General features: G+C 35.5%; 1 protein-coding gene across 15 annotated transcripts in view; it reads right to left on the bottom strand.

Moving 5' to 3' along the window:
• The window catches only part of LOC129730262 (low-density lipoprotein receptor-like), a 595,327-nt gene that overhangs the window by 66,380 nt on the left and 505,911 nt on the right, over positions 1-23,036 (bottom strand). For all 15 annotated transcript variants that reach the window (XR_008728819.1, XR_008728818.1, XR_008728820.1 and 12 more), the window contains 7 exons: positions 1,826-2,052; positions 1,490-1,760; positions 1,203-1,425; positions 809-1,141; positions 531-749; positions 322-466; positions 35-244 (listed from right to left, as the gene is read on the bottom strand). Coding sequence is in view for 12 of the 15 variants with exons in the window: in XM_055689454.1 (XP_055545429.1) it covers positions 35-244; positions 322-466; positions 531-749; positions 809-1,141; positions 1,203-1,425; positions 1,490-1,760; positions 1,826-2,052 (1,628 nt within the window). In the remaining 3 variants the exon portion in view is untranslated. The remainder of the gene's footprint in view (positions 1-34; positions 245-321; positions 467-530; positions 750-808; positions 1,142-1,202; positions 1,426-1,489; positions 1,761-1,825; positions 2,053-23,036) is intronic.

The following is a 23,036-nucleotide window of genomic DNA, read 5'->3' as shown; positions in this document are numbered from 1 at the left end:
ATATTAGAGTATCACTAGAAGTCACACTACTTACCATGTGCAGTGCCGTCACCGGTTCAATGTTCTTGCCGTTAAATTTATTCGCCTTGAAGACAGCCTCCTTGTCCCAATCGGTCCAGTACACATAATCCTCGAAGGTGGTAATCGAAAACGGATGTCGCAGATAGTCAGCCGAGTACAGCACAACCGTCCGCTGCGTACCGTCGTAGTTGCACGATGAAATGACATTTAACTTGGCATCAACCTATATTCAGAAAAAAATAAATCGAAACACAATGGTGAAAATGGAGGCACTTCAACAGCGTTTAACTCGACACCAACCCAGTAGACTCGCTTTCGCACCAAGTCCAACGTGATTCCATTAGGCCATTTAACTTCGTAGTTGACGATAACCTGTCGATGCGTTCCATCCATACCGGCACGTTCAATTCGCGGGCTGGTGCCCCAATCAGTCCAGTACATCCATCTTTATGGCGAGAAACAAACCATTTTTGACAGAGACCATTAAAAATAGAATGAGTAAAACTTACCCATCGATTGGATCCAGTGCGATTGCCCGAGGAATCTCCAAATCGTCTTTGATCAGAATTTTTCCCATGTTCCCATCGAAGTTGGTCAGTTCGATGGTCGATTTTTTAATGTCAGTAAAGTAGATATGGTTGTAGATCCAATCAACAGCCAGACCGTCTGAGGTGACGGTTTGGCTTTTAACCACCACTGTTTTATCTGATCCCTCATCAATCGGTGCCCTGTTAAATTAAGCAATTGAGTAAGTTTAAGAACGATAGAAACCTCGAAATAAACTCACTTGTAGATTCGCTGCTCGGAAACATCACTCCAGTAGATCATTCCGGTGCGGAACACAAAATCCAACGCCGTAGCAGACTTGGTATCATTCACGATCGATGTCATTTCACGGTGGTCCAAGGAAATTTTCCGGATATCATGTCGCCTTGCGAACAGAAGCGAAGCGTGTCCTTCAGTCGCCTTACACTTGGTGTGATCCCGTGGATCCCGCAGGTATCCACTCATACATTCGCACTTAAATGTACCGATTTCATTGGTACACTGTTGCGAACATGAGCCCGATTCCTGGCATTCATCGATATCCTCACAACTTCTGTTGTTCACTAGTTGGAAGCTGAAATAAAAAAAATGTTAGAATTTTACTGCTGTCTGTCTGGATTGAACATTCAACCTACCCCTGCTTACAATCGCAATAGAATCCAGCGGGCGTATCAACACAAATATCCGAGCAGCCGCCATTGTTTTGCAAACACTCATTCTTGCCGCACTTATCCGTCGGTTCATCCTGGAATTCTGGGCAGTCCGCGTTTTTATCGCAAACCTTAGACAGTGGAATGCACATTCCTCCCCCGCAGTCGAATTCCGTCTTTGGATTACACTTAACAGCCGGTCGTTCCGCTGAAAGACAGAAACTCGTTACCGGATACGGCTGTACAGAAAAAAACCCTCCTCAAACACTCACCACACTCCAGCTCGTCACTGCCATCCGAACAATCCGGTTTCCCATTACAGTGGAAACGTCCGTTGATGCAGGTCTTGTCCTTCTTACACTGGAACTGATCCGGTCGACAGGTAACATTTTGACAGATTGGTGGCATTTCGTCATCGCCATGAGGGCAATCTTTTTCCCCATCGCAAATCCAGCTCTTGTGAATACAAGTAATTCGATCATTGCACTGATACTCCAACGACAGACACGGGTTCACCACCGGGGGAGTTGAATTGGAGCAACCCTAAATGGCAAATGGTCAACGTAAACGGAGATAAAATGAAGCCGCTACTATTAGATGCTACGTACCCTTTCGTCCGATCCATCGGGGCAGTCCGGTTCGCCATCACAGCGCCATTTGGCCGTAATGCAATAGCTTTCCGAGCAGGCAAACTGTTTCAGTGGATCGCACGTCGTTGGCTGGCAACCCTTCTCGTCGCTGTTATCTCCGCAGTCATCATCCCGGTCGCACTGCCACCGCTTCTGTAAACAACGCCCATTGGCGCAGGTAAACTCATCCGAGCGACAGGTTTCATCTGTAGAAAAGAAGAAAAAAATGATACAGTTACTTTCAAATTCAATACTAGAGGGAAGCGAAAAAATTAGAAACTCAGGTGGAAAATCTCATTCTCTTAGGGCCAGATCGTCAACCCGTTCGCTAATTGACACCCTACCGGACGGCTGTCAACCCGGGCTCAGCAATCCGATTGAAGTTTCCAAAACGCTCCGCCGCTGATACATTCTGCATAATTTACGCCGTCCGTATACGTGGCGGGCCGTTTACCTAGTTGACGCAATACTTTTATCTGCCCCCAGTCGATTGTCCCAAAAAGTCTTTAACTGTAAACAAGAAGAATAACGGTTCGGCCTCCCCCGAGGGGATCACAATTTGATGATTTGAACTACCAGCAATCGAAGGCCGTCCCACGCCTGGCAATGGCCAACGCTAAGGGCTGGCCTGCCGGGATGATGGCATAAATTCTGAGCCCCGAGTGGTCTCGGTGATAGTAAAAAAAACAAATGGGAGGACAATCCGCTTCCAAACAAACCGGCCGAGGCTATCGTAAAATACGTCGGTGGTGTATTATTTTTTATGGGAAGTTGTTTCTACCTCCAGTCCAACGCCTCCCTGGCTGACAAACTACCGGCATACCTTCAGGCGTCCCGTAGTAGTTATTCGACTATTTTAACCACAGCAAAAGTGGACAGAAGTTTGTTTGAAAATAATCAACTGACAGCTGTTTTCCTTTTTTTTTGGTAAGAGAAGAAGGTCTGGTTTATGTGTGCAAATGTTGTTCGAGTTTAGTGTGATGAAGTGAATGCCTGTCTCGTACATGGCCATTTTAAACGGACACGGTATTCGAATGCCATCACTAGCGGCGCAGTGAGGCAATCGAAACGGAAAAGTTGGCCTTCTGAATGTTTGTTTGTTTTTGTTTTGTGCGCTGTTGGTATGCTGAAAAGTGGCATTTTTAGCGGTAAAGCATCACAGCACATAACAAATTAGCGCCTGTCCGACTGAACGTATGAAACTAGAGTGGATAACGACGGTGATGGGATTTTCAGATGGAGTGAAGTTTTTATTCAGTTTTACCATCTCGGTTACTCGAATAAACGGGTTTAATTTTTCAAATAAAAGGATGTATAGCACTTATATAATTAATTTTCATCGAATTACTTAATATATAAGATCTTTTTTAAGTGAACGAATTTTTACCGGCGGCGACGTTGACATGTTATGGTTTAAGGAGTAGATGTAGGAATGAAAAATGAAATAGTCGGTAATAGGATAGTAAGCCTCGAACCCACCGCAGAACATACAACTCTAATATCTTGTTTCGTATTGCGTCCCACTTCTTACACTTCGTACGTATTTACTCATGATAAATTAAAAAAAAAAACTAAAAATAATTTTTCTGATTGATTCTAAACTCGATGGTATGCGCTTTAGAAACCATTACCACTCCTTTCTTGAAAACATGAAGAAGCGATTTTTGTAACAGATGCCATTTCCCCCATAGCGTACTCTGATGACGGGTCAACGCTCCATTATTCATCTCAACAGGTTGGTGCCCCTATATTCATCTTATTTTTCTCATTTATCCAATTTACCGTCAAACTTCTACAAAATTTTGAAAGTAAATCTATTTGCTTCTCGATTTTCTCAAGTGGCTAAAAGTTTTCATTGAAAATATGGTAAAATTTGACAATAAATTGATCAAAAAGGCGTGATGAGATGAATATAGATACTGAGATGAATATGAGAGCGGTTACCCTTCATGATTGAAATTGCTGGGATGCTACTTGCTGTCAAACTTTGGTACAATGTAATCGACACGAATCAGATTTTATGAACAGGTATGTAACCGAATTCGACAGTTCATTAATAATAAATTTTCAATAAAGTTTTTGTTGCATATTTAACACTTCCGAATGAATTATTTTCGCTGAAATATTTTTTTAATGATAACTTCAGAGAAGCGCCAACTCTTTACACGAAAGACAGATTTGTTTAGTCACAGCTCAAGCCACAGGTAACCTATCGAACCAAGCGATGGGTTGGATTTCCAACGGTTGTAACTGTTTAATCACATAATGCATCGAAGTAATGTATATGTAGTTGAACATATAAAATATAGAACAATTCGTTAATACAATGTTTAAAATTATTATTTCACTGCTTAGCGAAGTGAGTTGTAGGGTCGAAATTGTACATACATTTTCCTCACGATTACCTTACTCCTCTAATGCAGATGTCGAATATATGAGCCGGATCCGATCAAACGGTCTAGCATGGCCAGTAAATTTGCTTCGCATTAGAGTAAAACCACAGACAAACAGATGTGCCACTCAATGACGATTTCATCGACCAGAATTATAACGATTATTTCAAAATTTTGGTTAGTGGTCTGTAATTCCTCATCAAAGACAAAAACCGTCAGTGATGCCGCTGAAAGAGAATATAACAACACATTTATAACTAAAATCAAGGCTGAATACCACCCAACACGGGTATTTCCGGAACCGAAATGATATCCAGAGGCCGAAAATCACCATTATGAATTTTAAGATAATGACTATTGATTTCCGTTCTTTAATAATTCAAATAAATAATTGATTCATCCCAATTGAGTGTATTTCCTAACCTATTACAAAAAATACATTGACAGAATACAGGCTGTTGTAATTCTACGTTAATCTTGCGGCCGTGTCTCATACACAACATTTTTTTTTACATAAAAAAATTGTAATAAGGCCAAAAAGTTAGCAATCTAGGATTGATTTTGATTTCTGTTTACATTATAAAGAAGAACTACAGAACTATAAAATATTGTTAATTTAAAAATTCATAAGAATATCAATTTTTTGAAAATGTTAAATTTTGCTGGTTGAACTTTGAAAATTTTAAAGTATTGTAAATTTTTAGAAATATTTAACAGATCCTACTTAAATCACTATAGTTTTTCTGGTTGACTCTTCGGGTGATACTTCCTGAAACAGAATGGCCCAAACAATCAACAATTTTCAAAAACTTGTAACTTTTGCCGTTCAACCGATATTGAATTGTTTAGTGTCATATTTAAGGTAGTTGTACCTTTCAAGAAAAAAATCCATAGTGTACTTTAACCCTTTAGTGCCCAGGTTAATCGGTAAAATCACTATGAACCATGATAAACACTTTTGAAGTATTTATTGAAGCATTTCAGAACTTCGACTGATGCCCACCTAATGGCGGCATTGCACAGTGGTCCAATAAGGTAAAAAGTGGAACTTAATTCCATAGCGCCTTTTACCTTCATCCTAGCTTAAAAGTGTCTTCGGAACAATTGTTTGTATGAATGATCCGCATAATCGAAAATTGTCAAAAAGTATGAAAAGTTTACTATGCTAAAAATAAAAAAAATAACTTTTTGTGTTAAGAGATAGAAAAATAATTTGTTCAGCAAAGTTGTAGAAGATTCAAAAATATGAAACTTAGTTGAACAAATGAAAATCCTATCTTCTTTTGGTACAAAGTTATAAAGTATATTGCATGAAAATTACTTAAAAGTTAGTTTTTTATACTTAACTTTTGTTAGTTGCATTTACACGAAAGTATTGTTCGGAAGAATAATTAGGGCACACAAAACAGACATTTTCCAAAGGTCATATATCTCCAGGACTTTTCCTTACAAAGTTATATCATATTTTAGCTTATTTTTTCGATAACTTCAAGAACGTATAGATTAAAAAGGGGCAAGTGGAATCATGATGTCAATACTTTTCCTTGAAGTTAAGCTGAATTACTGTAAACTTCTTTAGGTTCCATTTGTCCCAATCCATCCATATTAGAGTACGGCGAGCGTCTGTTACAGTAGGTTTTCATGTATCCAAAATACTAACTTTTTTGTGTTGAGAGATAGAGGAATGGTTAATTCGGCAATGTTTTAGAACGTGCAAAAATAAGAATCTTTGCTGAACAAACAAAATTCCTATCTGCATTCTCTTCCAACATAAAAAATTAAGTTTTTTGGGTTAAGAAATAGAAAAATAGTTTATTCAATAAAGTTTCATATTTTTGAATCTTCTACAACTTTGCTGAACAAACTATTCTTCTATTTCTTAACCCAAAAAAACTTTTTTTTTTTATTTTTAGTATAGTAAACTTTTCATGCTTTCTGACAATTTACGATTATGCGGGTCATCCATACAAACATTTGTTCAGAACACCCTTTTAAGCTAGGATGAAGGTAAAAGGCGCTATGGAATTAAGTTCCACTTTTTGCCTTATTGGACCACTGTGCATTGGGCTCTAGAAGGTTAAATGTCAATAACTATGTATTTTTCAGAGAGCACATTGAGAGTGTACAAGCCAAGTTTTGATAGTAACTCTAGAATTATTGAGGGGGCAAAATGATACATTGCCCCTCGGGAAAAATATTGGGGGGGGGAAGTGCCTTGCACACATACTCATTATTTACTAATATTTATCATAAATACTTAAGTTATAAACAAATCCCCCCCTTTATGAAAAAGAATCAAGATATCAAGATTAAAACGGTATTTTGCCGTTTCGGTGTGTTCGATGCCCAGGAAACCCTATTGTTTGATTTTTTTTGTGTCTCAGAAAATTTTACATGATACATCAAAGTTTCACGGATTTATATTTTTTAATTTTGGATGTTGAATTTTACAATTCTACAATATCCACCATGATCACCATGCGTCTCCATTGGAAAAATCTTCCACAAAACAAAACAAAATACTCTGCAAACCAGCAACATACGATTTGTTTTAGGATAATCATTAATTGACCGTATTTTGACGTTTTGGAGGGTTCAAAATTCTGGTATCGTTTGATATTTTTACTTTGAGGGAGCTTTGAAGGAGACGCATGGTGGTCATTGTGGATATTGAGGATTAGTATCTAATACAATTCGACGGAAATTCGATTTTTTTTTTTTGTAAAATTTTCTGAGAAACCAAACAAAAAAGAAACGATAGAGTCTCGTGGTTCTCGAACCCATCAGAGCGTTCGAATCAAGATAGTTATTGTTATTTAAATTACATTTCTGGATTTTTCCTTGAAATGCGGACTGATTGCCTTCAATTTGAGCCGAACGGTTCAAAATCAGTTAAACGGCTCAAAAGTGATAAATTTTTGACAAATTATAAATTTAAAAACAATCGATTTTTGGACCGCCATATAAATTGATACCCTAAGGACCAAACAAAAAATACGGGTCTAAAAATATTTGATAGAGTTACACGCATAATCAAAGAAAACAGAACACCAAGCTTCATATTTTGGAATTTCCTACAACTTTCCTGAATAAACCATTCCTCTATCATTTAACACAAAAAAGTTTGTTTTTTATTTTTTGTATAGTAAACTTTTCATATTTTTTGATAATTAACGATTATGCGGGACATTCATACAAACAATTGTTCCGAAGACGCTATTCAGCTAGGATGAAGGTGGAAGGCGCTATGGAATTAGGTTCCACTTTTTGCCTTATTGGATCACTGTGCAGTGTTATCATAATAATAGTGAAAGATCAAAGTTTTAAAAATAATTCGTTCCTAACTAATTTGAGAGTTTCTAGAATGCTTAAACTAGCAAATTTTATAGGTCAACATATTTTGAGATAGGTCAACATATTTTGAGAATTGTAAATGTTTTCTACTTTTCGAAAAAAAAAAATTCTATAATATCAAAATTTTGGGATTACATATAATATCAAAAATTAGAACCTCCTAAGATTTATGACACCTTTGAAAATTTAGTTTCTTGATACAGCTTTTTCGAATGTGATTTTAAATGCTGAAACTTCTCAGAATTTTGAGAGATATGATTATTCTGAAATTTTAAAGAATTCGTGAAATTTTCGCATTTAAAAAAAACTGAAACTCTGAGGAGTGATTTGGACTTTTTTTTCAATTTTGAGATCTTTTAAAATTTACGAGCTATTGAGAACGTTTCGTCTGTTGAAAAGGCCTAAGAATACGAAAGTCTCGAAGATTTAATGATATTTGAACCTACAGTTTTTTCTAGTAAACTTGAGAGCAGTATAGAAACATTAGAAATAAAAAAAAAAAAAACTTTGAAGAACGTAAAAATTTCGAGTTCTAACTTTGAGTTTTCATGTTTTTTTATTGAGATTACGGTATGCTGTTGTGATTTTGAAAAAACCGCAATTTCACAAGTTCCGAAATTGGAAAAAATGATAAAATATTTCAAAATTTCAAAACATTTAGACACCAATTGAATTTTTTTTAATTTTTCAAACTGCAATTTTTTTCTTTGCCATTTTACTAACTCAGTTTGTTGTTTGATATCCTGGATAATTTTTGTTGTTTCTCTTTCCGTTACTTAAGGTAAAGGTAGTTTTCCTGTTCCTAGATCTAGTTTGTAACTTTCAATCCTTTTGACATCTGGCTTCTGATTTTTGGCTTATGATTTTTGGCTTCTAATTTTGCATTTGATATTTTTGACGTCGTAGGTTCGAGTCTCGGCTTGGGAGGGACTGTTAGTGTCAGTAGGATCGTAGCGCTAGCCCCGCAATTGTCCTGAACACTGAACAGTGCTGCGAAGTCTGTGTATAACAAACAGCAGGTCAAGTTCCGAATCGCATCAAGGCTTTGCTTTAATTTGCTATTTTTGACGTAGAACTACATCTTTGTTTTCTAAACTGGAGTACATTTTGTAAAATTGCGAATGAAACTGGAAAATATTCAGTTTGATTTTAAACGGTAATAACAGCCACACCACAGGATGGATTACGATATTTAACATGTAGTTAGACAGATAAAAAGTTGGACAATTTTTGAATACGCTAGTTATTATTATTCAGTCATCGCTCAGTGGTAAAACTTGTTGAAAAGTTTCGAAAAAGGTCGAACTTTCGCGAACAATGAACCAATCAGCATTCCTAGCACAGACGGCATGAGTAGACACCAACCGTTTACTCGATATCCCCTATAATCAGTACCAAAAAAGTTTTGAGTTGACCCGTCCCAAGAGGTCAATCCATATTTGCTTCCATAAACCTAAATTTATTTGATGTCTCGAAGGTAAAAGTTTCTCGAAAAGTTCGTGACACACTCCTCCCTCGAACAACTTTATAAAAACTGATGTCTCCCAGGAAAACATGTATACTAGGTGTCTTCGGAATTCAGTGAATGTAATTGTAGGAAAATTGATAAAACTATTTTGTCTAACTAAGTATGTAGAAAAGGAAAATAAATCTTAAAAGACGTTTAGAACTGTCGTACTGCTAAAAAAAATTAGTGGATTGTTGTAAATCATGATTTTCACTTGATTTTTTTTTTGGTAATTTTGTTGGACATGTCTTCTAATGCGTTTATATTAAAAAGCTTATGTAGAGGCCACATAACATCACTCGCACCCGTGCTGTAATCTTCACTAAATCTATCGATATTCAGCTGGAATACTAATACAACGCATATAACTTCCAACATGATATTTCACTGATGAATAACCCAATTCTTATTCTCAACATATCTTCATCGAATCGAAGATCCACGGAATCGTTGAAAGTAACGTAAATAACTTTACGGGTGGAGCTATTTTCACTCTCTCAAACTAATCTGTAATCAATTCCTGTCGGTCGGTCGATTCCCTTTCCCCCTGTCTTTACGAGGTGTATTTTTTGCTAGCTTCTGCTCCCACTCCGGTGGAATAGCAACCAAAGTCTTTTCGATTAATTCTGCAATCGATCAATTTAGAATATTGCTTCTCGAAACTCGTACCGGTGCCGGTGATTGGCACCATCGTTTGATAAGCATGACGAAGGCAAAGAAACAAGTGCACTTCTTTCGCTGCTGCTGCTGCTACTGTTGCTACTGGTTCCGATGTTGAAAGCGGGACTCAAATCACGCTGCTCTTTGATGGCGAACGATTTTGCTGGGCAATCGAGCAAAATTGCGATCGGAATGTAGCGATCAAATAAATGATTGGTTGAATTGGCATTCACATTCTGTGGGTGGAAAATATCTAATTAGGTTTGCTACAGCATTGAACGAAACTCCCTAGTTTTTTTCAGGCTGCTTAGTTACCGCCAAAATATTGATTTACTCAGATTTCTCAGGCTCGCATTTTGACGATAATTCGCAATCGGCACGCGGAGCGGATGAGCAAAATGTTTATCAATTGATTTCTGTTATCTGTTCGCTGGTATTTTAAACGAGTTTCAATTAAGTATGCAATCGGCAGTATCCGTTCGGTATCAAACGAGCGTTTTCGAGCGCACGACTAGAATTTCAAATGTGTTTCCCTACCGCCCTGCCCTGGGCTCGCAGTTTTCTTTCCCTTCGCTGTCGGTTTCCACACTGGTTTCCTCCCTTCCGGGCTGGAGTCGCTCGTTGGACTATGGTTTTAGTACTGCTTTTATTTTATGTGGTAAACAACAACCTAATGCTGAATGAGCGGAGGAACGCCGAAGGGTTGAGGGTAAATATTTTGAAACGCAAAAAGCGAACGACTCGATAGATTATTTGTGTCCTACGAAGGCAATGAATGGGCTGATTGGAGGGTGGCGTGGGTGAATGTGGTGATTTGGGAGCAGGTTTTTTTTTTATTGTTGCAGCATAGAACCGATGATGATAAAACTGCCGACTAATGCAATGGCAGTTCGGGTGGGTGGGTGTGCGTGAGTTTGGAAGTGCTCAATTTATTTACATTGTTATTATATTTTGTTTTGCAACTATGTGGCAGCTGTTGGCTAGCAGCTGTACTAATGAAACTTCATTGACCTTACGATAGGAAACCATTTCGTTTATTACTGCAATTGTATACTTGATGGTCATACCAGATGTAGGAGTTTTTTTTTTCTAAGAAAATTATCGTTATTTTATTGTAAACTGGTATCACGTAATCGAATTCACCTCTTCGAAGGATAGATTGTGACGAACAATTTTCAACTTTTGCAAAATCTGTACTCGTTTTCAAACTGTAATCCATCCATGAATCTTGTAGCAAGCAAGGATTAGAAACAAAGTTCCTCATACAGCTGACAGCTTATGTAGCTATTTGCCAGCTTGTGTCCATTCTATCGGGGTGTGTCCTCTTCGCATGTTCGCTCAGCTTGTTTCCGCTCAAAGTTGCATCGTCGAATGTAAAACTAACCATCTTTAAAAAAAAAACTCAAAACGTATGTCGAGCCATATAGTGTGCTCTTTCGTGATTTTGGGATGTACTTTTCCCTGGAAAGGTAATAGTTGTGCTAAGCCATGACCGGGAACGACAGTTTGTCACTACGTTAGCAGAAAAGATCGATCCGGGTGAAGGTGTACGGAAGTTGTGAAAAGTTTCATTCTTTCTTTCGTGAGTTTTATTCTTGTCCGTGGCATGCATTTAAACCTGATTCTTTTCAGCTACCTTTTTATACAATCTAAATCTTAAAAAGAGTTAAACCATATTGTGAAAATTTATGAAAACTTTACCGCTCAAAAGCAATTAAAACTGTTTCATATAAAATCAAGTTCCTCATTCCGGTCAAAAACTATAGCAGTCTACAAACGCACACTAGCTCCCAAGCACGGCACGACGATAATGAGACCCAAAAATTCCTCACAGCAGATCTTTTCTCGCAGAAAACAGACAGTCCCCCGGACCCGAACGAGAAGCGCAATTGATAACAGATTTCGCGAAACGCGGCAAAAAAAGGGGTGGCACCTGAAAAAGGTAGGTTATTTTCTAATTTATGGTATATTGAAAAAGTTTGCTCAGTCTGTGCTTAAGTTCGTGTTCGCTGTGACAATTACACGAAGTTAGCGTCACTCTCGCTCGGTAAATTGCTTTCTTTTCCCGGAACCGGTGGCGGTAGGCGGGAAAGTATCGAGAGATCCACAAATGCCGCCCGGAGGGAAAAAATCATTCAAGACTCGAGGAACGGACTAGGAATTAGTGGATTTTAAATGTTGTCATGATAAGTATCCATTAGTTGGGGCTTACGGTGGTTATTTATGAAATTAATTCGCGGCTGCTTAGAATTATAGGAATTAACGACAATAAGATGGCTTCTATAATTATTTTAGATGCCAAAAATATGATTATACTGGTCGAAAAAAAGCAAAAAAATTGCCTCAGTGCTCGAACTGCAACAAAAATGAAAAAATATAACTTTTAACCGTGGAACTACATCTTACCGTATGGGGCCCACTCTGCGATGCACAATTCCCATGCAGAGATATCGCAAAAATGTACCAAATATTGCCTTTACTCCTCGTATCTTCATCGCTACCACGTTTCATCATCAAACTGTTCCCGTGGAAGGTTTTTCGGAACTTTTTCAAGTTCCGTCATTTTCGCTTTTTCAAGTTCCGTCATTCTCGCTTTTGCGTCTACGATGCTGCATTTGAAGCACATACAATTGTACAACTTTTTCGAGTTCCGCCATTTTCGCTTCTGCGTTTACAAAGCTGATCTTTTTTTTTCAAGGGAATGAAATAGACCAGCTTCGTAGACGCAGAAGCGAGAATGACGATATTTGATAAAAAAAATGTTCCAATACAAACACTGTCCTTCTAAGAACAAACAAGTCTACAATTGAAAAGTCAATGAATTTTCTCTTTTGGTTACACATAGTGGTAGGTACAGACAAAATTGCCACGAGCTTGAAGAATTATTCTTTCCTCTGTGGTGGTAATAGTTCGAGTACTTGCACACTGTCTTGTACAGGCCAACTAGGATTGAAAATTGGGAGTTGCAGAAATGCTCATAGGCTTGAATAAAAGTGCTTTAAATAAGGTGGTGAAAGCTCAAGTATTGGCACACTGTCTGCTCTCTAAGCTACAGGATAAATTTTATCCATCAATTAATGACATAACGTGACATGAACGATGCCAAGCTTTCCGTTCGCCGCGAAGTTATTTGCTGAATATGTCGTTACAGTGAGACCTAATAATATTAAAGCGGTGATGAAATAGAAACCAATGACTTTAGCAAGCAACAATTAGGGTCGTGGTAATTTTAGTTTTCTACCCTCACTGTGTTGTGTGTTAATGAATGATAGTTCCTCGTTGCTCTACGTTAATAATGCGGTTGTATGTCAGACTACTTTTGACCTTTTACTTGTGAATTTCGGTGCACCTAACAAGCTCGAAAGTGCGTTTCAACGGAAAGACTTTACGCACTTCCGAGCTGGCTAAGGGCACGAAAACCTATAGGAACGGTTGAAGGGTTACAATCGTTCATTAATTTTTAGTTTGAGCTCAAACCTGTGTTGAAAAATGGTCGACAAAAGCGAACAAAACATTTTCCCTTCAACTCAAACTGGAAAAATGAAAGAATAAAGCTTTTTAACCGTTCCTGTAAATGTTGGTGCTCCTAACTAAGTCTAAAGTGCGTAAGTCTTCAGATAGCCAAATGAAGTTTTCCCATAAGCAAACGTAGAGGCGACGAACCCGGCGTGCATTTACTCTGCGGCCTTTTGACGCACCTTCGAACTTGTCAGCGCTACCAAAATTCACAAAAATGGTTGAAAAGCTAGAACCTTTTACATTTTTCCAGTTTGAGCTCTAGAGCAATTTATTTTCACTCTTGTCGGCCAGTAGCAAAATATTGAAATTTTGAGGATTTTGGAAAAACACTAAGGTCGCTTTTTACGCGACTATTTTGACGAGGATTCCGGAATTTCCGCGTTTTTTTTTACGCGGATTCCGGAATTTACTCATTTTTTTAAGCGGTTTCCTTTTATGCGGCACGTTTTCTCCGCGTAAAAGGCGACTTTAGCGTAATTATTTTGAAAACTTTTGATTTAAAAAAAAAATAGTTATGATAATCCTGAATATGAATCAAATACTAGCATTTGAGAATTTGGAGACATAAGAGTCGTAGGACTTGAGGAATTTTAAATGTAAGGAATTGAAACTTTATGGCTACACAGTAATTGGGAATTCTATAGGACTTTTAGTTTTGAAATTCTAGAATTGAAATGATTGAGATTTTGTTAGGATTTTGAATTTGAAAGCTTCTGGATTACAGAAATTTGAAACTTCGAAATTTGAATTTGTTGGAGTTATGAGCTTTAAAAATTTCAAAATATCACCGTTCTAGGATTTGGGGATCATAGAGAATTTTGGATTTTTGGTTTTGGAATTCAAAATTTGAAAATTTTGGTAGGTAAGGATCTCAATATTTTAAAAACGGAATGCATAAGTTTTAGGATTTGAGTATGACAAAATATTAAAGTTTAAAGATCGTCATCAAGCTCAAGCTCAAGCTTAAATATTAAAGTTTAAAGATTTGTTAGAATAAAATTTCAAAGATTTACAGGTTTTGGGAACTAAAGAAAACCCAAAGACTTTGAAATTTTGTTATTGTAGGATTGTAGGGCCTAAGGATTTAACGATTCGAGGATTTATTGATTCAAGAATTTAAGGATTTAGGTATTTAAGAACATGAGCATTGAAGGATTTAAAGATTTGCGGATTCAAGGATTTAAGCATTTGATGATTAAGGAATTTAAGAATTTGAGGTTTTGAGATTTGAGGGTATAAGGATTCAAGCATTGAACGATTTGAGGGTTTGAGAATTCGAGGATTATAAAATTTTAGGATTTAAGCAATTGGGAAATTAAGGATTTAGAATTTAACGATTGAAGGAATTGAGAATTTCGGGATTGAGGTATTTAAAGTTTTTAGGATTTAAAGACTTGACGATTTAAAGATTCAAGGATTTTTTGATCTTAAAACTTGGACTAATGAATTTAAAGATTTAAAGACTTCAGGATCTAAAAATTTAGAATCAGGATTTAAAGAATTGAGGAATTAGGGATTTGAGGATTTAGGAATTTAATTACTGAAGGATTTAATAATTACGGGATAGAGGGATTCAGGGATTAGAATGTCAAGGTTTTAAGATTCAAGGAATTGCGGATTCAAGTGGTTAGGGGTTAAAGAATTTAAGAATTTAATGATTGAAGGATTTCAGGATTGAGAGATTTGAGGACTTAAGGTTTTAAGAATTTGAGGATTTTAGAATTCAAGGAATCAAAGATGTAGGGACTTAAGGATTTAAGAATATAATGATTGAAGGATTTAAGAATTTCTGTATTGTGGGATTTAAGGATTTAACGACTTAACGATATGAAAATTCGAGGATTTTTGAATTTTAAGATTTAGGATAAATCCTTTAGAATTTAAGGATTTAGCTAACATATATTTAAGGATTTAGGGATTTAAGAAATTAAGGATTTGAGGATTGAAGGATTTAAAGCTTTAAGTATTTGGGAATTCAAGCATTTAAGGATTTAAGTGTTCAAGGATTTAAGAGCTTAGGAACTTAGAGACTTACGGATTTGAAGATTCTGGGGCTTAGGACCTTAAAGATTCAAGAGTAAAGGATTTGAAGATTTTAGGATTTAAGGATTAAATGAGTTAGGAATTTGAGGATTTAGAAATTTATAGAATTAAGAATTTATGGAGTGAAGATTTGAGGATTTGAGAACTTAGGGATTTGATGACTTAAGGATTTAAACATTTAAGATTAAGGGATTAAACGGCTTAAAGACTCAATGACTTAAGGACTCAAGGATGTAAGAATTTAAGGATCAAAGGATTTAGGGATTTGAGGATTCAAGAACTTCGAGATTGAGAATTTTAAGGATTTGATAAAGATTTAGGGATTTTAGGATTTACAGATTTAAGGTTTTAGCGATTCGAGGATTCAAGGACTTAAGGATTTCAGGATTTATGATTAAGGGATTATAGGATTAAGGGATTAAGGATTAAGGGGTTTAAGGATTTGGGGATTTAGGGATTTAATGATTTAAGGATTTTAGAATTTTAGGATTTACGGAATTAGGATTTTGAATATTTAGGGACTTGTGGATTTGAGAATTTAATGGTTTAAGGATTTAGGAGTTTCGGCATTGAGGGATTTAAAGATTTAATGATTTAAGGTTTCAAGTATTTAGCGATTTGAGGAATTGAAAGTTTGGAATTTTAGGATTTTGGGATTTAAGGAATAAAGGATTTTAGGAACTTATGGATTTAAAAATTTAATAATTTCGGGATTTAAGGATATGAAGATTCAGGGATCTTTCGAATTTTGGTTTCAAGGATTTAAGGATTAGTGGATTGAAGAATTCAAAGATTCAAAGATTTAAGTGCTTGAGAGCTTACGGATTCGAGAATCTAGAAATTTTAGGGTTTTGAGATTTTAGAATTTGAGAATTTAAGAACTTTAGGATTTGAATTTTATGAAGAAAAGAAGAAATATTTAAGGTTTTAAGGACTTAAGGATTTGAGTATTTAAAAATTTAAGGCTTTAAGAACTTTGAGATTTTTGGATTTTATGATTCAGGGATTTTTGGATTAAGCGATATAGTGATTTAAAGATTTAATAATTTAATAGATTTAATGGGGTAGAATTTTAAAAAAATTAACAATTATTTATCTCAAAAAGCTTAATTGTAGTTGTTTCGTTTAAAAAGTTGTAAACAAAAATTTAGTCCTTCCAGAAAAATTGTATACCGTAAGACAAAAGAAATTAAAAAAAAATCATAAAATCTCACTTTAAAAAAATATAATTATGCTGCCGAAAAATCAACACAATGCGAGTAATTGAATAAAATGTGCTTGGAAGGAAAACAGTCAAATTGTTCTCGTGTCGAATAGAATTACTTCTATTGATTTAGGATAAGTACCAAGTATGCGTTTGTTGCGTGTGGCGTGTTGCATATTACCGACGTGCGACTGGGGAAAAATTCTATTGGTGCTGCTTCGAGCCGGTGGCAGACATGAGAATTGTGCTCGAATGGTGCCAAAATATACTCGATTGGGGTCAATCAATTTGATGGCGTAAAGTAGTAAATTTCAGTAATAATTCGCCTTGGTAATCTTAAAGATTTTAAATCATTGGTGTGTTTCAATATAAAAACGTTCAAATGATGGAGAAATTAGAACATTTTCGATCGTCCGCGGTCAAAAAACGAACACCAAGAAGGTAAGCGAGATTTCAAATATATGATTTCTCAACTACTTCAATAACATAATTTAAAGGCGTCAAAAGGTGCCAATATATTTCACAATAATCGTAATATCGGGTTGTTATTTGCCGATGAGTTTAAGTCTCTCACTATCTCTGACAGAATTTTCTGCCATGTGCAATACTTCTGCAGCTGCCAAAAACTCCATAATAGCTACCAGACAGAAGGGAGCTTAAGCACCAACGCGACCAGTGTGACCTGCCAGAAGTTGAAACCCAATACGAGATGAACGATACTTTTTTTGCCTTTTTCGCCACGATAACAAGGTGTAATATTCTGTCGATCGTGTTAGGGAAAGAAGCAAGCATTAAGCGACCGATCAGAGGTCAAAATCAGCCTTCCAACAAACCTTGACAATTCTCAATAGTACAATAGTTCGAATAATCAAATTACAATTGTCAGCGTTTATGTGGGTGCATAGATGTTTTACCAATCGATTGCTGTAAAAGTAAAGATAATAATCGACAAACTGACTGAGTTTCAAACATTTGAAAGTGGATAATTTTCGTGACGCTCTCGAAGTTTTCGTTTTTTCAATTTGTACCTTTATCGCAGAATATTGTAGTAGGACGTAATTCTACGTCCAAATTGAAATTTTCCAGAAAAAAGTTTTTCTTTATTTTTATAGTGTATATATATATATATATATATATATATATATATATATATATATATATATATATATATATATATATATATATATATATATATTTTTTTTTTTTGAAGGACGATCAACAATAGGCAAGCCGATGCATGTTGATGATAAAAAATTATTTAGAGCCATATCGTTTGATTACATGATTACATGATGATTAATCGGTATAGTGTCTTGGGCAAAGTTGTACATAATAAGTTTACACTTCCAACAACAACAAAATATCCACTGCAAAAAAATGTTTTTTTTTCGAAAGTTGTAACTTTTTTATGTTTCGTATTTCAAGCTACTTCACATTTTTAATAAGTTGGTTTTTGAGATTTTCAATTTATTATAATGTTCTTGTTTTTTTATTTTATTTTTTTTGTTGTTATAGTGTATATTTCTGTAACCAGATAAATTCAGATTTTTCAGATAAATTTAAACAACAATTTCATCTACGATGTATATTTTTATGAAAAGACAAAATTACTATCTACAACTTTGCCAAAGACATCACGCCGATCAATCATCACGTAATCATCAATGCCAATTCTTCAAAAACCCTTCTTTCAAGTTAGGCGTGTCCCAAATGCTTATAGCACAAAATGATATCTTCAGCCCATAGGAACATCTGTGCAAAGTTTCAACCAAATCGAAAATGTCAGTTAAAAAAAATTAACCCATTTTTTATAGAAGTGCTCAGCATTATTATTCAGTTATTAGTGCTTAAGCTTAATAACTTTTAACCGCCATTTATTTCAACGATTCTGCATATTTTACTAACAAGCCAACAGGTAGAGCTTCTCGGATATATAATAGTACAGTAATTAAGAGTAATGGTAAACAGGTAATAAACGTCCATTCTCTGGCAAGTAATTATAGCAATGAAAATAAATAGCGTTTCTTTGCTATTCAACGATAGGTTGTTTATATTAGTATTGGTGAATCCCCGAAATAAAATTTAGTTTGCAATTTTCCCTTATCGTTCGACTTTGTTGTAAACAAGCTTTAATGTAATATTCATGGCTCCACTCACTCCAAACAAATTCGACTCGGTTCGCAAAAATCGCTCTTTTCTGCCAGAAGCCCTTTGGAATGTTTTCGCTAAAATCACAAACAGGCCCAACTCGGGCCTCCGCCATTTCATTGTTTCCATTAAGCGCCCATGGTAGTGGTGGTGGCGGTGGTGTGCCTCAGCATAAATCGTTCGAATCAGACCGTTTCGAGTGGAAGGGAAAAGCTCCCGCGAAACCACTGCGAGGACCTTTTTCCTTTCACTGCCACTTTTTGATGGTGCTATTGCATGACAAAAGCGGTGATGAGCCTCTTTTCCCTTTAAACACTCAACCGTTAGTCGTCCCTTTTGTATGGCGTGAAAATGAAACGTAACGAAAAAAAAACTAATATTTTGAACGCACAGTGATAAACTAGTTCGAAGCTGGGCTTTTATGTTAATTGATTTAAATTTTATATCGCTTGAATTTTGCTATGAGAAATTTGAATTTCATTATACGCTGGAGGTTAATTGTCGTAAAAGGGTCTCTCGAGGAAAATGGTTTGACGGTTTGTAGGGTTTGTTTTATGACTCGAACCATTTGCGATGTCAAATGAAACCGAAGAAATAGTCGATATTCATTGCTATGGGGGTTGGATTGAGTCGCCACCAATTTTTCGCCACTCAGACACGTTTCTCAAACTTTAGTTGTTACCGCAAGTGAAATTGTTTCTCGCACCAAAAACAAGATAAAACAAACGAAAGCAAAAACATAGAAGAATGAAGAAAAAAAAGTGGAGCTCATCGATCAATCCGAACAAGTCGCTTGGCACCCGGTGGGAAAATTGGAAAACAAAAATGTAATTATTTCTGCCATTTGTTCCCCCTCATTCGAGTAGCAGTAGCTAGAATGGAATTGAATCACATCGATTCCGGATGGCTGCCCAAATCGAATAACTAAGGGAACACACAGGTAATAGAGAACTTCCGCTGGCCGACCTCAAACGAAGAAGTCACTTCAGGTTGCCCCAAACAGGCGGAGGCAATTTCAGGGATGAATGGTTTGAAATTTTATCGGAACACGTTTGGCGATGCGCGACAGGGAGTCACGAATGTGCCAAAATTGAAGTTGAAAATAATTGAACAGTGAAGCAATTCACGCTCAACGTATACTAAGGGGCGCAGTCTTAGTGAATAATGATGTTTTGCCTTGTGTAGATGGGGGAGATCTGAATTAAATTAAACAAATTTAGAGAAAATTTCAATACAATCAGTATCAAAGTGGAGCAAAAGTTGAGGCAATGAATGAAAGAAGCACTGACTGATAACAGATTGTTTTCTTTTTCTAAATGACAAATAAGAATTAAACTCATAAAAAATGAAAAAAATTACTACCATCATCAGAATGACGTTAGAAAAATGATTAAAAAGTATTTGGATTTGCGAAAATCAATAAGTAATTTTATCTAGAGATTAATTTAAAAATGATGAACAAAACATACGAAACATGGTAATGAAAACATAACAAAATGAAGAGATGATTAATCTTGATATTCACAATGTATAAACAAAGTAAGAATTTACCATTTGAAGTTCAACCAACTTTCAAAAGGGGTTGTTAACTGAATAACTGATTCCTCCATGGTGCCAGCAACGAACGAAACCCACCATCAACATCGCCATCATTACTGCGCCGCCGGTGACCATTTCGTGCGTAATTTGGCAAGTGCCATTAAAAGTGATTTACTGTTATGAGATTAGTGTACCGTTATTACGTCGTCACGAAAATCATTTCATGAGCGATTTTTGTCGGTTTGCTTTTGATATTTCGTAGGCGTGGTCAATCAGTCCGTCTGGCCCTACTACGACATTGACCTTTCTTTCTCTTTCTCTAAATGCTCGTCAAAAGAAATATATTTTGCTGTGATTCCAAGTAAAATCAGAGCGCCGTGCATGTATGTGACTTAAGGACAGTTCTTCGACTCCAATGAACAGCAAAAGAATGTTTTCCAGCCATACCTGCGGGCTGATAAATAGAATAATGCGCACTAATTAAATATTTTCCCGCTCAGTCCGTCCCGAGCACAGTTTGTGTCCTGAAGAGGAATTGCGCTTACACACTGGTCGACCTGATAACATCGATCCAGACACGCACAGCGAAAAACAACTTAATACCGACATAAGCCGCAGGAATTGTCTTCCTCACTGGGTAATCCAGCTCCGTCCGATGAAGGAGATTTGTCAGAGATTCAGCCAAGTGAATGCCCCTGTTATCATCTAATTGATTTAACGATTCCATTAACTCAGAGGAATTTACGAGCTAGCCTCACATTTTGATTGTTAGCGTTTCTTCTAGAAAACTTGAAAACTTTTTAATATTCAAAACCAGCAGTTAAAAAACTAACGGTTGCACACGGGAGGGAAAAAAGTGACATAAAACCAAGCCGTGAATTTTAAATATTCCCCTCTCCCGAGCACGGTGACGAGAGAAAGAGACACCGGAAATCCATTCAACCATATTCAACCATATTCTGACTAGTTAACCGTTCGCTTACAGTTGCTAGACTCCAGCTGTGCAGAAGGGCATATCTGCTGCTGAAGCGGCCATAAAGTGCACAACTGTTAACCGCACACCCCCTTCCTGTTTTGCATTGCATTGGCAGGAAGCGACCAAACTTTCCTTTTGCAGTGGATTCTTCGTTTGGTCTCATTTTATATTCAAATCATAGTGCGGGGGATTCAGCCGTTTTTTTTGTTCCTTGCTGGCTGTGTGTTAACTGTGTGTCATCGCCGGTGTCGTCACCACCGACGCAAAGCAACACAAGAAGAGGAAAAGTTTTCTTTTTTTGCTAGTGGCGGGAAGTCTTGCTCGCTGTCTACACGTAAAAAGAAAAGGATTTGTAAAACTAAGGAACAGTTTGCTGACCCACGTGAGTCGGTCCAACTGTATTGGATCATTTCCGTTTGCGTTCTGCTCTGAAAGAAATATCCTAGAAAGGTTCATAATCTGCAGTTTTTTTCGGTTTTATGTAAGTTACAAACAACACTTTTCGTACGAGTTGCAGATTGTCTTGAACATTTAGCATATTCGTTTAGTGATCAGTTGAAATAATATGTGAATTCTGATGATACGATAGTGGCAAATATATTATAAATAACACTGCTCGACAAAAGCGAATTATAAATCATACAGATTATAAAATGAATATGATGAAATGATACAAAAATGATAAAACAGTTATAGCCTAATTATAAAAACATGATAAAAAATACAGAAGAGACAAAAAGTGATGAGAAAATAAAAAGTAATTAAAAAAGATTAGATGTTGGAACATTATAAGAATATAACAAAGACAAGAAAATTGTGAAAACAATTACAGAAAAATTACAACAGTATGAAAAACAATACAGAAGAGTTGAAAAGTGATGCTAAAATAAGAAAATACTAGAAGTATATATGAATATGAATATGAATATGAATATGAATATGAATATGAACATGAATATGATTATGAATATGAATATGAATATGAATATGAATATGAATATGAATATGAATATGAATATGAATATGAATATGAATATGAATATGAATATGAATATGAATATGAATATGAATATGAATATGAATATGAATATGAATATGAATATGAATATGAATATGAATATGAATATGAATATGAATATGAATATGAATATGAATATGAATATGAATATGAATATGAATATGAATATGAATATGAATATGAATATGAATATGAATATGAATATGAATATGAATATGAATATGAATATGAATATGAATATGAATATGAATATGAATATGAATATGAATATGAATATGAATATGAATATGAATATGAATATGAATATGAATATGTATATGAATATGAATATGAATATGAATATGAATATGAATATGAATATGAATATGAATATGAATATGAATATGAATATGAATATGAATATGAATATGAATATGAATATGAATATGAATATGAATATGAATATGAATATGAATATGAATATGAATATGAATATGAATATGAATATGAATATGAATATGAATATGAATATGAATATGAATATGAATATGAATATGAATATGAATATGAATATGAATATGAATATGAATATGAATATGAATATGAATATGAATATGAATATGAATATGAATATGAATATGAATATGAATATGAATATAAATATAAATATGAATATGAATATGAATATGAATATGAATATGAATATGAATATGAATATGAATATGAATATGAATATGAATATAAATATGAATATGAATATGAATATGAATATCAATATGAATTTATGATGTTTTTCCTATTCAAGCAAAATAAATGCAAATGATAAAAAATGTTAACAAGGCAAATTTAA

This window comes from Wyeomyia smithii, chromosome 3 (genome assembly GCF_029784165.1).
Source record: "Wyeomyia smithii strain HCP4-BCI-WySm-NY-G18 chromosome 3, ASM2978416v1, whole genome shotgun sequence".
NCBI classification, from domain to species: Eukaryota; Metazoa; Arthropoda; class Insecta; order Diptera; family Culicidae; genus Wyeomyia; species Wyeomyia smithii.
This window is presented reverse-complemented; position numbering and strand designations above follow the sequence as displayed.